Source organism: Muscardinus avellanarius, assembly GCF_963383645.1.
Source record: "Muscardinus avellanarius genome assembly, chromosome: 9".
NCBI lineage: Eukaryota > Metazoa > Chordata > Mammalia > Rodentia > Gliridae > Muscardinus > Muscardinus avellanarius.
The window spans coordinates 109739569-109755317 of record NC_137795.1 but is presented as its reverse complement, the minus strand read 5'-3'; the positions used below and the strand labels follow the sequence as shown (position 1 = coordinate 109755317).

The 15749-nt window shown below is 41.0% G+C and overlaps 1 protein-coding gene across 1 annotated transcript in view; it reads left to right on the top strand.

Annotated features, from left to right (window-relative positions):
* The window catches only part of KMT2C (lysine methyltransferase 2C), a gene marked incomplete at both ends in the record, with an annotated part of 244663 nt that overhangs the window by 189289 nt on the left and 39625 nt on the right, over positions 1-15749 (top strand). The window contains 10 exons of the mRNA XM_080701295.1: positions 927-1031; positions 2555-2683; positions 2858-2890; positions 2989-3105; positions 7279-7408; positions 7605-7819; positions 9945-10018; positions 11861-12043; positions 12400-14313; positions 14748-15040. Coding sequence (XP_080557421.1) covers positions 927-1031; positions 2555-2683; positions 2858-2890; positions 2989-3105; positions 7279-7408; positions 7605-7819; positions 9945-10018; positions 11861-12043; positions 12400-14313; positions 14748-15040 — 3193 coding nt within the window. The remainder of the gene's footprint in view (positions 1-926; positions 1032-2554; positions 2684-2857; positions 2891-2988; positions 3106-7278; positions 7409-7604; positions 7820-9944; positions 10019-11860; positions 12044-12399; positions 14314-14747; positions 15041-15749) is intronic.

Genomic DNA, 15749 nt, shown 5'->3' with positions numbered 1-15749 from the left:
CCAAGCACTTCTGACTTCTTCACCTTTCTGCCATCACAGTGCCAACTCTGTCTTAGACCGTCTCTTGTCTCTCTGACCTTCTCTCTCCCCACCACCCTGATCTCTTCTGCTTATGGCAGACTTCCCCTGACTCTTACGCTTCCGAATAAAGGCCCAATGCATCGTTTACAGAGCGGCACCATCATGCGCTGCCAGCTGCTCCTGCTTCCTCCCGCTCTTGCCTTGAGGATGTGGCCTCAACCTCCTGGGCTGGCAGGCCTCTCTGGACCTTCACAGCTGTTTCCTGCCAGGAGCGCTCTGTCCATCTCTGTGCACAGTGCTCCTTCTTTTCATTTAGATCTTTGCTCAGCCATCTCTATGAAAAACTCTTTCCTGACTGCTGTATCAAATGCCGCTTCCCCATATTTTATTTTGATCCTCCTTTTTCATTGTAGTGGTGTTCTTCACATACTGTCCAATCCACATTGAGAAAGTGAAATGGCTTTGTTGGTACTGAAACAGGCTTTTACTAAATGAGTGGATCATAATCAAGTATGACTCGCCAGCCTGGAGCAGTGTGTTACCTGGCTTGTGCTTTGTAGGGAACTACAGTACAATGGACGGGACCTGAATATTTCATTAACTTCTGTATTTTATTTTCTAGATGCCTTTTCTTTAGATGCCACTTACATAACTTTATTTATTTTTTTTTTGCTTTCTTACAGCATTTTATTGTACTTTACAAATGTTTTTGTTATTAGAAACATGAGGGTCTTTGCTCTGAAGAATTCCTTGAGAAGTAGTGTTCTTAAGCTTTTATCCTTCTCGCCCTTGCCTCAACATCTGTTGTACTCTAGGTATTTAGTAAATGATTGGCTAAGTGAGGGCATTTTAGAATTTAATGTCTAGGAAAATACTGAATTTAAAAATATACTTACTATATCTAGGTACCGCTGATGACCCGTTAGCTGATATTTCTGAAGTCTTAAACACAGATGATGACATTCTTGGAATAATCTCAGATGACCTAGCAAAATCAGTCGATCATTCAGGTATGCCTGAACATTGTTTGCCTGAGTTCTGTTGTGATGTGAAAGGGGTGTGTGTGTGTTTGTGTGTGTGTGTGTGTGTGTATAGCAAGTTTAGTCTGTTCCCCAGTAACTGGAGTGGTTTTGTTTCTGTTTTTGTTTTTTGGCTCTGTCAAAGGACTTAGCATTTTATTTGATCTACCTCTGCTTTCTGGTGTAGGAGGGGATATAGCAAGTTAAATTCTGTTTCCTTTCTAATCGTGTCAGATTTAAGGCATGTTGCCTCAAAGCCCCTATCTCTCGCCTCTCCTTTTGTTTGCATTTCTCTCACTTCTTGCTCCCGTGGTAACCATCCGTTTTATTTGGTTTGGGTCTTGTAGGTCTTGATTTATGCACTTTCCAGGTCGAGAGCTCACCTTTTCCATTTGGTAAGAGTCTGAGCGATGGACGACCGCTGACTAGAAGTAGTCCTCTCTTCTGTAGTGATTTCGGCTGAGACAGCCTATAGGTGCATGCGCATTTGTTAGACCTGCTGATTCATCACTAATCCATCCTTTGCTTTTCTCTCTTTGTGTGCAGCTAATGTGTAGTATAGCCTTACTCCACGTTGGATGACTTTATTAGCAATTCTTCTTAATGAACGGTTGCATTCTTATCGAAATGGTGGTCATAATATTACCCATGTGTTAGAATTAGTTCCTAATATAATGTCAAATAAGAACAGACTAAATTTTTACTTTTTAACAGCAATAATACTGAGAAACTATGAAAAGTAGATGAACACACTTATGTGTGGCTGCTGCTAAAATAACTAGTATAGATAAAGGATATTACAGTGTTACAAGCAATGTTTATGTTCAGAATGTGAGTGCAGAATATTTTAGAAATTGCTTACGGGCCAATTGAGTGATGTGTACCCGTATACCTCCACCATCTTGTGCTCCGTTTAGATGTAGGACTACAGTGCACCTATAAAATTTTAAAAGCATTTAAAAAATTGCTTTAACATTGAAATTATTTGCAAAGGGTGTTTTAGAATTTTTCATTAATCTATACACAGTGTTTCCTTCCTATTTCATATATTGCGTAGATAATTGAACAATACATGTGCTGCCACTATTTCAAGTTAAAGCAGTTATTTGTATAATGACTTCTTATAAATTCCCAACTTAATGTGAGGGTTAGCTTAGAAGAAATTAAGTTAAAATCAGATGGGTTTTTTCCCCTTAAGAAATGTATTTATTTTGATTAAAAGAATAACTCTAGGGCTGTTAGGGTAGTTGAGTGGTAGAGTGCTTGCCTAAGTATGTTTGAAACTCTGACTTCCATCCCTAGCACTGTAACGACAAACAAAAGATAACTTTAGGTGGCACCTAACCTAATTTTTACCTGATGGACTAGCCAAATGGTCGAGGAATCCTGATGACTTCAGAACTCTAATCTTCACCTATCCTAGTCATATTGTTGTACGTGAACGCACATAGAGTACTGTACATTGTGTGTGTGTATTCTGAATTTACCTTTTTATTGTTTGCTTGTTCTTTTAGATATTGGTCCCATTGCTGATGATCCTTCCTCTTTGCCTCAGCCAAGTGTCAGTCAGAGTTCACGCCCGTTAAGTGAGGAGCAGCTAGATGGGATCCTCAGTCCTGAGCTAGAAAAAATGGTCACAGATGGTAAAACATTTGCCCTACATCTAGGCTTTCTAAAAGACACGAGTAAATATGACTTTCAAAGATTTCTGCATGCTTATGAATTGACTTCTATTTTATAATTTCTATATCATTTAAATGCCGTTTTGTATCAGTATGTTGAATTAGTAGTCAATATTCCTATTTCTTTTACCCTAGGAGCAATTCTTGGAAAGTTATATAAAATTCCAGGTATTTATATCCTGAATTTTTAGTTTGAAAAATGCCATTGCCCATAGCATGGCCTTCCCGTGCCTTAATCCTCTGGCTCTTCCCCTCTTCTCTCCCAGAGCTTGGAGGAAAGGATGTGGAAGACCTGTTCACTGCTGTACTGAGCCCTGCGGCCGCCCCGCCAGCCCCACCGCCACCGCCCCCTCCACCACAGCTGTTGCCAGCGCACAGTCAGGGTAGGCCGTGGCTTTGATGTGGCTGGTCTGCCTTAGATTGCATGTGTGTGCACGTGCACACTGCTCGTGAGTTCTGCTCTGTTACGTAGAGCCCCATATGCAAACCCATAGAGGAAAACCCACTTCTGTTGTGTTGGAAAAATGCTAACTGCAGTCTCACACCTGCCTCCAGGAGATTCTCTGCAGGCTGTGGTTTGTTCATTATTGGCAGTGTGTGGGGTGGTGGGCGGGATGACAGTACCTGCCCTCTCCACTGTATGCTCTGCCATAGAGTATGTATTCAGTACATACATGTAGAATGCATACCTGTAAAATTCCATAACATGCATAAATTGAAATATTTGATTTTCTACCAATTCAGTCACTGAATATAAACCCACCTTGATGTTTGCTTAGGCTAAACACGTGACTTGGATTTGAGTAAAATACCACAAACTTTGCTTGATTTAATTGTCCCCATATGCTTTGTCCATAAAAGCATGTAGAGCCAGGCATAGTGGTACACGCTTGTAATCCCAGCATATGGGAGGCTGAAACAGGAGGACAGTGGTTCACGGACAGCCTCAGCTACGTACTGAGACCATTTGCAGCAAAAAAAAAAAAAAAAAAAATAGGGTAGGGGGTGTAGCTCAGAGGTGCAGTGCCCCTGGGTTCCACCCAAGTACTGACCATGGTCTGCTGACCGTGACTTCCGATTGGTCAGCCAGGCCTTGACCGTAATAAGACCGTTGCTCCTGCCTACTTGGACTCGTCACAGGGTGTTTTATTGATCCTATCTGTTGTTTGTGGAATCCAGGAGAATGCAGGATAAACGCTCAGTTTTTATTCTGTTTTTAGATATTCATTGGACATACCTAGGCCCAAGTATGGAGTCAGTATTATTAGCAAAAGCAGCCTCTAAGTCCCTGTGACATTAATATGACTAAGGAGTAGAGTATGGTAGACTTAAAGAGAAAAATGAATTCTTAATTAGATTGGTAATGAAGGAAAGATGCTTTCTTTTCATGCCTGTGCCTTTGAACAAGTCTGAGTGCTTTTTCTTAAATGGGCGGGCAAAGTATATGTGCGCTCGTGTATGTGTTAGTTTTACCAGGGATGGGATACATGGGCATTCTACCTGTGAACTACACCTTCACTCCTACTTTTATTTTTATTTTGAAACAAGATGAGCCTCATTACTTGCTGAGATTATACTCAAAACCTGTGACCCTCCTGTCTCAGCCTCCCAAGTACTGGGATTATAAGTGTGTGCTACCACCCTCTTTGGCTATACATATAATAATCTATTTTATTAGGCCATTGTGAAAATGCTTATTTATTTTTATTTTGTGCTACTGAGGATAGAACCCAGTGGCCTTCTACCTCTGGGCTACACCCCCAGACTTATTTTATATTTTTATTTGGAAACAGGGTCTCACTAAGTTGTCGAGAGATCACTAACCTGCTGAGGCTGACTCCAAACCTGTAGACCTCCTGTCTCAGTCTCCCAAGTACTGGGATTACAAAGATGCACCACCACGCCAAGCTGTGAGGATGCTCATTTATGTGTAGAGCTTTTAGGCAGGGCTTGGAAGCCAGGCTTGGTGATGTACACCTGTAATCCCAGTACTTGGGCGGCTGACACAGGAGGATTGCATGTTTGAGGGCAGACTCAGCAATTTACCAGGGCCCTCAGCAACTTAGACCCTGTTTCAACTAAAATAAAATAGGGTTGATAGTGAAGCTCAGAAGAGGAACACTCCTGGGTTCAAACCCTAGTACCAAGAAAAGAAAAAAGAACTGCTTGGCACATAAAGTCCTTAAAATAGTAGGTATTGCCATTAGGAAAAGTTTTAATAATAATGTGATTACCATAGGTAGTGCTGATAGTAGCTCCGGGACAATCATGTTGTCATTAACAATAAAGAAACTTTTGTTTATAATAATTATGTGAAAGTCATTTGATATTTTCATTAAAACCACAGATTTCTTAATGGAACTCATTTCTTGTTAAACTTGAACATAGATATAACATTCTGTTTTGAATAAGAAGCAGAAATTTTGGCTTTATTCCATCTAGGAAATGTATGTCATGAGGTATCATTGTGAAGACCTGCTCCAGGAGGCCCACCTCTGACTAGTAGGATAAGCCCACCCCAGCGGTCCCTGAGTCTTGAGAATGTGTCTGTGGTCAGCTTGTTTCTTGACACATGCACTGGAGCAACATGTGTGTTCGTGTTGTAATATTGGTCTGTTTTACATGAAAAGACATGCTGGGTTGTGAATACTGTGTGTATGAGACACATCTTCTCTTCCTTTTCATCTAATGGCATGGCAAAGTGCCAGGCTAGGCGCTCTATTATGATTCCAGTAGCTATTTCTCCAACTGTGTTGCCATTCATACGATTACTGGGGATGTGAGGTTTCCCCCTAGCACTGATCTGAGTTACAACAATCACGGAGCCACCTGAGAGTGTCTCCACAAATCATGTTTACTTGGGAGTCATCTTTGATGTACATGGGAAGGTTTTTTGCCTTGTTTTTGTTTGCCGGAAAACTGCTCCAATGACAGCTTATTTCCAAATAGACAACTAAACTGTCATAATAAACCCTGGAGTTATATGCTTGTGGAGGGTTGTGGAGAAACCTTAGGTGGTCCTATGGTTTACCAACTGTCTATTTAGAAAGAAAAGGGTCCGGTATGGTGGCATTCGTTTGTAATTCCAGTACTTGGGAAGCCGAGACAGGAGGGGACTGCGGGTTCATGGCAAGCCTCAGCTACTTAGGGAGCCCCTTCGCAACTTAGTGAGACCCTGTTTCAAAATAAAGAATAAAAAATAGGGTAGAGGGTATAGCTGGGAGGTAGAATGGCTCTGGGTTCAATCCACAGAGCTGTAAAAATATAAAAGAAAAAAAACAAAAAGTTTAAAGTTTGTAATAAGCTGCAAGGCCACAGTACAAGTAATGATAATTACTTTTTGCAAAACTAGGATTCATTCATTTTGTAAATTTAATATGCACGCTTGTAATCCCAGCATTTGGCAGGCTGAGACAGGAGGATCGCAGTTCAAGAACAGCCCCTGCTACTTAGTGAGGCTCTTTGCAACTCAATGAGACCCTGTTTTGAAATAAAGAATAAAAAATAGGGCTGGGGTGTAGCTCAGAGGTAGAATTCCCTTGGATTCCATCCCCACTAGGAGGTGAAGGGGAATATGTATTGAGTAGTTACTGTATGCCAGATGCTATACTGAAGGTTGTACTTAAATAACCTCAGTTAGCTCATATAATAATACTTCTGATTTACAAGTAGAAATCAGTTCTGTTCCTAATAAGTAGTAGAATTAAAATTCAGAGCTCTTGTACTCCAAAACTGTTTCCAGTACAACATAATGAGGTACAAACAATTATGCGAATCATATCTCAAAATGTTATCACCTAGTCTTTTTTTTTTTTTTTTTTTTTGGTGGTACCATGGATGGAACCCTTCTACCTCCAGCCTACACTCCCAGACCTATTTTATATTTTATTTGAAAACAGGGCCTCTTAAGCCAGCAAGGCTGGCTTCGAACCTGCGCGATCCTCCTGTCTCTGCCTCCCAAGCGCGGGGATTACAAGCGTGCGCCACCATGCCCGGCTATCACCTATTCTTTTAAATAGTACTTATATAGTATATATTGAAGAAAAAAAAAAAACTTGGCTGGGTGTGGTGGTGTACGCTTGTAATTCCAGTACTTTGGACGGCTGAGACAGGAGGATTGTGGGTTTGCGGCCAGCCTCAGCTACTTAGGCCCTGTTTCAGGATAAAGAATGAAAGATAGGGCTGGGGATGTAGCTCAGAGGTAGAATGCCCCTGGATTCAATCCCCAGTACCCCCCCAAAAAACAACCAAAATACCCCCCAAACTTTCTAATAACATTGAATGTTTTTATAGTAGAAATATTTTAAGCTGGGCATGCTGGCACACGCTTGTAATCCCAGCATTTGGGATCGCAATTGGCGGGCAGCCTCAGCTACTTAGGCCATTTACCATTCAGTGAGACCCTCTTTCGAAATAAAGAATAAAAAATAGGGCTGGGGGTATAGCCTGGAGGTAGAAAGCCCCTGAGTTCCACCCCTAGTATATAATAATTTTTTTAGTTACCCATTATTTGTGAATAATATGTAAACCCAGTTTTTTTTTCCTCTCCTCTTAAGATGTTTTTTCAAGGCTGCCACTCATAAATGGCCTTATTGGACCTGGGCCTCATCTCCCACATAGTTCTGTGCCTCCTGGGAGTGGATTAGGAGCGTTCTCTGCTATAGCACAGTCTTATACTGACGTCAGGTATTTAAAAGCCTTACTTGCTATGGAAGTCTTTTAAATTGTGTATGATATGGATGAATGTCACATTTCGATATTTTTCTAAACATCTAATGTTATTTTTAGCTATTGTGTGAAAATTTTCATTGAAAGTGGTACTTGAACATAGTATTAGAAAATTATTTCTGTTGATGAAATGAAGGTGTTTCTTTTTTGCCAGGGATAAAAACCCAGCATTTAATCCAATAGCAAGTGATCCTAACAACTCTTGGACACCCTCCGCTCCCTCTGTGGAAGGAGAAAATGATACGATGTCAAATGCCCAGAGGAGCACACTTAAGTGGGAAAAAGAAGAGGCTCTGGGTGAAATGGCTACAGTAGCACCAGTTCTCTACACAAATATTAATTTCCCCAATTTAAAGGAAGAATTTCCTGGTAAGTCATTGCAATATATATATGACTAACATTCGATCAGATGTAATGATTGCTAATTTAAGTCTGCAGATGGAAAGTCCTTATAGCGTCATTAATTTTCAATATGTAACTATGCACTACATAGATTCTCTAGATACCTAGAAAGCATTTCACATTTATTTAGTCCTAGACACTGCTGGCATTTGCATATCCCCCCAACTTTTTTCCATTTATTGAAATTACCAGTCTTTCTAGCTCCTAGCAATGCTTATCTTATGCAGAAGTCCATGTTGTACAATTCCAAGAACCAAAAGTTCCAGGAATAAAAACCTTCACTTATTAATACTATTAAGTTAGTCTCAAGCTGGGCACATTTGCACACACTGTAATCCCAGTACTTGGAAGGCTGAAACAGGTTTGAGGCCAGCCTCAGCAACTTAGAGAAATTCTCAGCAGCCTCGTGAGATCTCGTTTCAAAACAAAAAAATAAAAAGACTGGGAGTATAACTTGGAGGTAGAGTGTTCGTCCTCAACACCACACACACAGAGTTAGGCTCAGGCTCTGTTCTGAGTAGCTTTATTGGAACTCACTCAGTGTCCTTTTCCCTTCCCTAACATCAGCTCCCCTACCAGTTGTTTGAAAAGCCAGAGAATATACTAGTACTTTTTGGAAACTGATTAACCAGAGGATGACCCTGGTTTTATTTTTGTTTTTGTTTTTGTTTTTTTAGTGTTTTTTGGTTTGGTCTTCCTGTGGAATATTATTCGTTATATTGGGAAATATATGCTTTCTTATCTAACAGTAATAATTAGTAGTTAAATGTAGCATGTCTGTTAGAGCAATATCAAATATATTTTATTTTTAATTTTGAAGCAGGGCCTCACTAGGTTGATGAGAATCTCACTACCTGCTGAAGTTGTCCTCAAACCTACATGCGATCCTCCTCTCTCAGCCTCCCAAGTACTGGGATAACAGGCAGGCACTACCAAACTCAGCTTCAAATACATTTTAAAACCACACTTATGTTTGTTGCTTATGATGAGCAAACGTGATTATAGTAAATTAATTTGTATAAGCATGACTTTGTCCTTATAGCAGAACTGTGTTTTGTTTTTTTTTTTAAGTAACTTTTTGAAAAATTTACTTTGTGACTCAAGAACTTCATGAAATACTATGTTAAGGCTGTTGGTGTATCAGTCGATTATTATTTTCATTGATTTTTTATGAAACTTAATACAGACTAACCCCTAGCCCCTCTCACCCCTTTTGCTGGGGCCTGAACCCAGCATCTTGTGCATCCTAGGCAGACACTGTGCACTAAGTGATGCAGCTATGTCCAGGCCCTTAATACAGAGACCACCATTTCTGTATCTATCAATTGTTGATCTTGCCTGAACCTGATTTTATAATTCTATTGCAACACTAAATTTTATACAAATGGCTTTAAAATCATTACTTCCATGTTTTGTTGTGCACAAGTACTGACAAAATTCTTAGTTATTATGATTATTTCCTTTCATGTCAAAATGATATACTTCTATTAGTGCAGATCATTGAGAAAACTTTTACTTTGATCCTAGTCATATATGTATTTCAGGGAATTTATTATGCTTGTCTTAAGTTTATTTTGGCTACTTAGCCCCTTGAATTTAAAAACTTCCCAATTCTACGAGGCAGATTTATTAGTAAGACAATACTTCATTCAGAAAATACTTGTTTGGCCTACTGTGAGCCAGGAACTTGGTACTAAAGAATATAATACTATAGTTTGTGGATCCCTTATCTGAAACACTAGGAACGAGAAGTGTTTTGGACTTTGGAATATTTGTATATATATAATGAGAGTGTCTTCGGATATCTTGGGGTGAGACGCATGTCTAAATATGAAATTCCATTTTCACCTACACCTTATACACATAGCCTGAAAGTGGCTTCATACATTTTGAGTGTGGAGATTCCCAGTGGTGAAGAGTCACGCTAGCGCCCACAGGTCCTGAGTGACGGAGCACCTGGAATGCTCAGCTCGTGTCCATCAGGGTGCTGTGGTCTTGATCAACTGGCTGCCAGCACTTCATGGGTGCCTTTTGTTGTAGTGCACTGGTAACATGCTTCTGACAACACATGCGCTTTGTTCTTTTGTTGCAGACTGGACTACTCGAGTGAAGCAAATTGCTAAATTGTGGAGAAAAGCAAGCTCTCAGGAAAGAGCACCATATGTGGTATTTCAGACAACTATGTATTCTTTAAACACAATATTGGAACTTTATTTTCATTTTGTTAGGTTTAATAAAAAGATTTTCCAGCTAGGTGTGGTGGCGCATGCTTGTAATCCCAGTATTTGGGAGGCTGAGACAGGAGGCCCTTTGCAACTCAGTGAGACCCAGTTTCAAAAAAATAAACAATAGCCAGGCGTGGTGGCGCACGCTTGTAATCCCTGTGCTTGGGAGGCAGAGACAGGAGGATCCTGCAGCTTTGAAGCCAGTCGCACTGGCTTAAGAGACCCTGTTTCCAAATAAAAATGTATAAAAATAGGTCTGGGAGTGTAGTAGCCTGGAGGTAGAAGGGTTTCCAGGAACCCCAGTACCACCAAAAATAAATAAATAAAAAATAAAGAATAAAACATAGGGCTGGGGCTCCAAAGTAGAATGCCCCTGGGTTCTATCCCTAGCACTGCAAAAAATAAATAAATAAATAAATGATTTTCCACTGCAGAAAATGCTTCTTTTTACTTGTAAAGTAGCAGGCAGCTTTACTTTTATAGTGATATCTTATTTTATCTAATTATAGAGTGAGACATATTTATAAGGTAGTTAACGGACTAGGATGGAAAAATCAGCCTTTTTAGAGTCACGTTTAGCTTATTTCACTTTAAAAATAGTTTTATCTCTTTAGCAAAGAGTACTAAAGTTAGTGACTAGGTTAATGTTCCTGTTTCTTTTGCAATAGCTCTTTTTTGTTATTGGTTTATTAAAGATTATGTACCTTGAAAGACACACAACACACACACACACACACACACACCTTCAAATCTTTGCCTTTACTTTAAATCAAATTTATATTTCTATTTTAAGAAAATAGTTATTTTCTACTTGATCTGTGATGAACATAGTTTAAATTATTATGATTACTTTGGATAGAGCTTTGGGGGAAGGCTTAGAGTATGTATATGTGTATGTCTCGATGCACTGTGTTTTGTTTTGCCTTGAATTTAGTAAAGTTGTCAAGATAATTTTAATGTTTCCCAGTAATAGTCTCTAATGATAGGTTTCACATGTCTTTTTTTTTTTTTTTTTTTTTTTTTTTTTTTTTTTTGGTGGTCCTGGGGATGGAACCCCTACCTCTAGGCTACACTCCCAGACTTATTTTTTTATATTTTATTTGGAAACAGGGTCTCTTAAGCCAGCATGGCTGGCTTTGAACCTGCATGATCCTTCTGTCTCCGCCTCCCAAGCACAGGGATTACAAGCGTGCTCCACCACACCCAGCACATCCATATTTTTTATTTTGTGGATTGATTTGATACTATCCTTTTCTTTGAATTAATGGACATGTTAATTCTTCCATTTTCTAGGAATGTGTTAAAAGAGAACTTTTAAAATAAGCCAGACATGTGGCATATGCCTGTATTCCTGGTATTCGGGAAGCTAAGACAGGAGAATCACAGGTTCAAAGCCAGCCTCAGCAACTTAGCAAAATCTTGTTACCCAAAATGGAGGGGAGAGCAGTTTGGGGTATAGCTGGGAGATAGAATATCCCTGGGTTCAATCCCCTGTGCCAAGCCAAAAAGAATGAGAGACAGAAAGTTAGAATAGAAAATACTAGGTTACATCTGAGTTCTCCTAAGCTATTCAGACTCATAATTGACTTGTTGCTTTAAAGAGAAACAGCAGGTTAGTCTCCTGCTGTTTGGAGAGGCTGCGAGTTTCTAAAGATAATATTTCAACTACTTGATTTATTTTTTTTTGCTTTGGTATTATAAGTTCACCATGGTTTTATTTTATTTTATTTCTTAAAGTATATTAACATATACTGGGAAATAATTTTTCTTTCTTTTCTCAAAGCAAAAAGCCCGAGACAACAGAGCTGCACTGCGCATTAATAAGGTGCAGCTGTCCCACGACTCCATGAAGAGGCAGCAGCCCCAGGACAGCACTGACCCCGGCTCACGTCCCGACCCCGACCCGTTCAAGGACCCACTGAAACAGAGGGAGTCTGAGCACGAGCAGGAGTGGAAGTTCAGACAGGTGAGGTGGATTTGGGCTTGAGTCTTTGCCTTTTGAGAAGAGAGCTATTTATGTCATTATTTCAGAATGTAGTTCTTAATACAGTATGAAAATAAGACTTTAAATAGACTTGTTTCCCTATATTTAAATTGGCTTGAGGAGTGTATTGAAATACTAGAAACAGTACACTGCTGTAGGCGAAAATGAGGCGTACATACCTTGATGAATAATGATCCTCTTTGGGAATTCGTAATTTACTGTGGAAGCAATCTGGCAGCTACTAACAGCAACAAATTAATTTTCTGTTCCTTTCCCCCCACATGATAATTGCTTTCTTCCTTACCCATATGATTACTTTTTCTTTCCTATTTTAATAGCAAATGCGCCAGAAAAGTAAGCAACAAGCTAAGATTGAAGCCACACAGAAACTGGAACAAGTGAAGAATGAGCAGCAGCAGCAGCAACAACAGCAGCAGCAGCAGCAACAGCAGCAGCAGCAGCAACTTGGTGCCCAGCACCTTCTAGTACCGTCTGGTTCGGATACTCCAAGTAGCGGGGTACAGAGTCCCTTGACACCTCAGCCTGGGAATGGAAATGTGTCTCCTGCACAGACATTCCACAAAGACCTATTCTCAAAACCGCTCCCCAGTACTCCTGCCTCCACGCCCTCAGATGATGTATTTGTCAAACCGCAAGCTCCACCCCCTCCTCCAGCTCTATCCCGGGTACCTATTCAGGAGGGTCTCTCTCAGCCTCAGACTTCTCAGCCGCCTTCTCCACAAATGTTTTCACCTGGATCTTCTAACTCTCGACCACAATCTCCAATGGATCCTTATGCAAAAATGGTTGGTACCCCAAGACCACCTCCTGGGGGCCATAGTTTTCCCAGAAGAAATTCTATTCCACCAGGGGAAAACTGTGTGCCTTTATCATCAGTACCTAGGCCCATTCAGATGAGTGAGACCACAGTCAGTAGGCCATCCCCAGCCAGAGACTTATGCTCTTCCTCTTCAGTAAGCAATGATCCCTATGCAAAGCCTCCAGACACACCCAGGCCTATAATGACAGATCAGTTTCCCAAACCTTTGAGCCTTCCCCGGTCCCCTATAGTTTCAGAACAAACTGCAAAAGGTCCTTTAGCAGGTGGAACTAATGATCACTTCACCAAACCATCTCCTAAAGCAGATGCTTTTCAAAGACAGCGGGTACCTGACCCATATGCACGACCTTTTTTGGCCCCTGCACCAATTGATAGCAATCCTGGACCGTTTAAGACTCCATTGCACCCTCCTCCATCCTCTCAGGATCCTTATGGATCAGTGTCACAGGCATCAAGGCAGTTGTCTGTTGACCCTTATGAAAGGCCTACCTTAACACCAAGACCTGTAGATAATTTTTCTCATAGTCAGTCAAATGATCCATATAGCCAGCCTCCCCTAACTCCACATCCAGCAATGAATGAATCTTTTGCCCATTCTTCAAGGGCTTTTTCTCAGCCTGGAGCCATGTCAAGATCAGCATCTCAGGATCCATATTCCCAACCCCCAGGAACTCCACGGCCTGTGGTAGATTCTTACTCCCAACCCTCAGGAACAGCTCGCTCCAGTGCAGACCCTTATTCTCAACCTCCTGGAACTCCCCGGCCTACCACTATTGATCCATACAGTCAGCAGCCACCAACCCCCAGGCCATCCACACAGACAGACATGTTTGTTACACCTGCAGCCAGTCACAGGCATTCTGACCCATATGCTCATCCTCCTGGAACACCAAGACCTGGAGTTTCTGTTTCCTACCCTCATCCACCAGCAACACCGAGGCCAAGGACTTCGGAAGGTTTTACTAGGTCCTCAGGTACAAGACTCACACTCATGCCAAATCAGGATCCTTACCTGCAAGCAGCACAACACCGAGCGCCAGCTTTACCTGGCCCTTTGGTAAGGCCACCCGATCCATGCTCCCAAACACCTCGCCCTTCTGGCCCTGGTCTGTCAGAGCCATTCAGCCGCGTTTCCCCATCTGCCGCCCGGGATCCCTATGATCAACCTCCAATGACTCCCAGGTCTCAGTCGGACTCTTTTGGAACTGGTCAGGCTGCTCATGATGTTGCTGACCAGCCAAGGCCCGGGTCTGAGGGGAGCTTCAGCACATCTGCACACTCTCCCATGAACTCCCAAGGCCAGTCGTTCTCCAGCGTCTCCCAGGTTCCTGGCCCCGTGCCGACTTCTGGAGGCACCGACACACAGAACACTGTGAACATGTCTCAAGCAGATACCGAGAAACTGAGACAGGTAAACACAGTACACGTTTTCAGGTGTCTTAAGTGCATTATGTGTGGAAACTAGTCATTTAATTAAATAATAATTTCTACCCAAGTATTAAATTTTCTTTTTGTTTCCTAGACTTTGTCAAATACAAAAAAAAGGAAAATGAAATTGGTAAAATTAACCCAAATTAAATTGGATTAAGTCTGTAATTTTAGTCTTCATGAATTTGTTAGTGACCTCTTTAATATGAAAGCTTTCAGTTTCATGACGGTTGGAATGCAAAGAAAAGGAACCAAATCACCAGTTTATTTTTATAATTTTTCAAGTAGTTAAATGGAATGGGTGTTTTATCAAACTTTGAAACATTTGGTAATATTTTCTCCACATAAGGAAAGCATTAGTATTTTAAAAAACACCAGCTATCAGAAATCCCAACGTTTTTGTTTCTTCCCATTTAGCGGCAGAAGCTACGTGAAATCATTCTCCACCAGCAGCAGCAAAAGAAGATTGCAAGCCGACAGGAGAAGGGGCCTCAGGATGCAGCAGGAGTGCCTCACCCAGCTCCCCCTCCACACTGGCAGGCAGAGGGTATCAACCAGGCTTTCTCCAGGCCTCCACCTCCCTACCCTGGGAGCATTCGGCCACCTGTGGTCCCTCCTCTTGGTCCTAGATATGCTGTTTTCCCCAAGGATCAGCGTGCACCCTATCCTCCTGATGTTCCTGGTATGGGGATGAGACCTCATGGGTTCAGGTACTGCTTTTAATTTCCTGCCAGTAGCTAAATTGGAGTTAGAAAAAGTCACTAGACGAATGGAGTTAGCATCAGTCAAGAAGTTACTGTTTTCCATGTCTTTCTCACTAATGAGAGAGGTCATGGATTTTTTTCCATTGGAAATTCTGAAAGCTGGACATGATGACGCACATCTGTCATCCTAGTGCTTGGAGGCTATCAGGAAGATCTCAGGTAGACCCTGTTTCAAAGCAAAACATTTTAAAAAGGGGCTGAGAATATATCTCAGATGTAGAATACCCCTGGGTTAAATCTCCAGTACCACAAAAACTCTTGAGACTCTAAAAACACTTCATTTTTTTTTTAATTACCTGTATTACTTGGAGCCATATGATGAAGTTTCTCTTATCAGTCAAATCACAGCCTTCAAAATGTAGCCACATGCACAGACAGAGCCTCTTATGCTGTGATGAGTAAAGAGACCTCTCTTCTCCCTGAATTTCTACTTTTTTTTCACTTAAATTATCAACTATTTGTGGAGAAATCAAATTTGAAAGGATATTTCCCTAAAGGAAACAAATCTCATCACTCTCTATGATGAGATCGGCTTAGCAGAGATGAATCATGACCAGGTTTCCTTTTTTGAAGTAGTTAGTAGAAAAGTCAAAGCCAAACTTATGCTCTCATAATAGGAGAGGGGTTTTTATGATAGTGCTTTTTAAAAGAAATG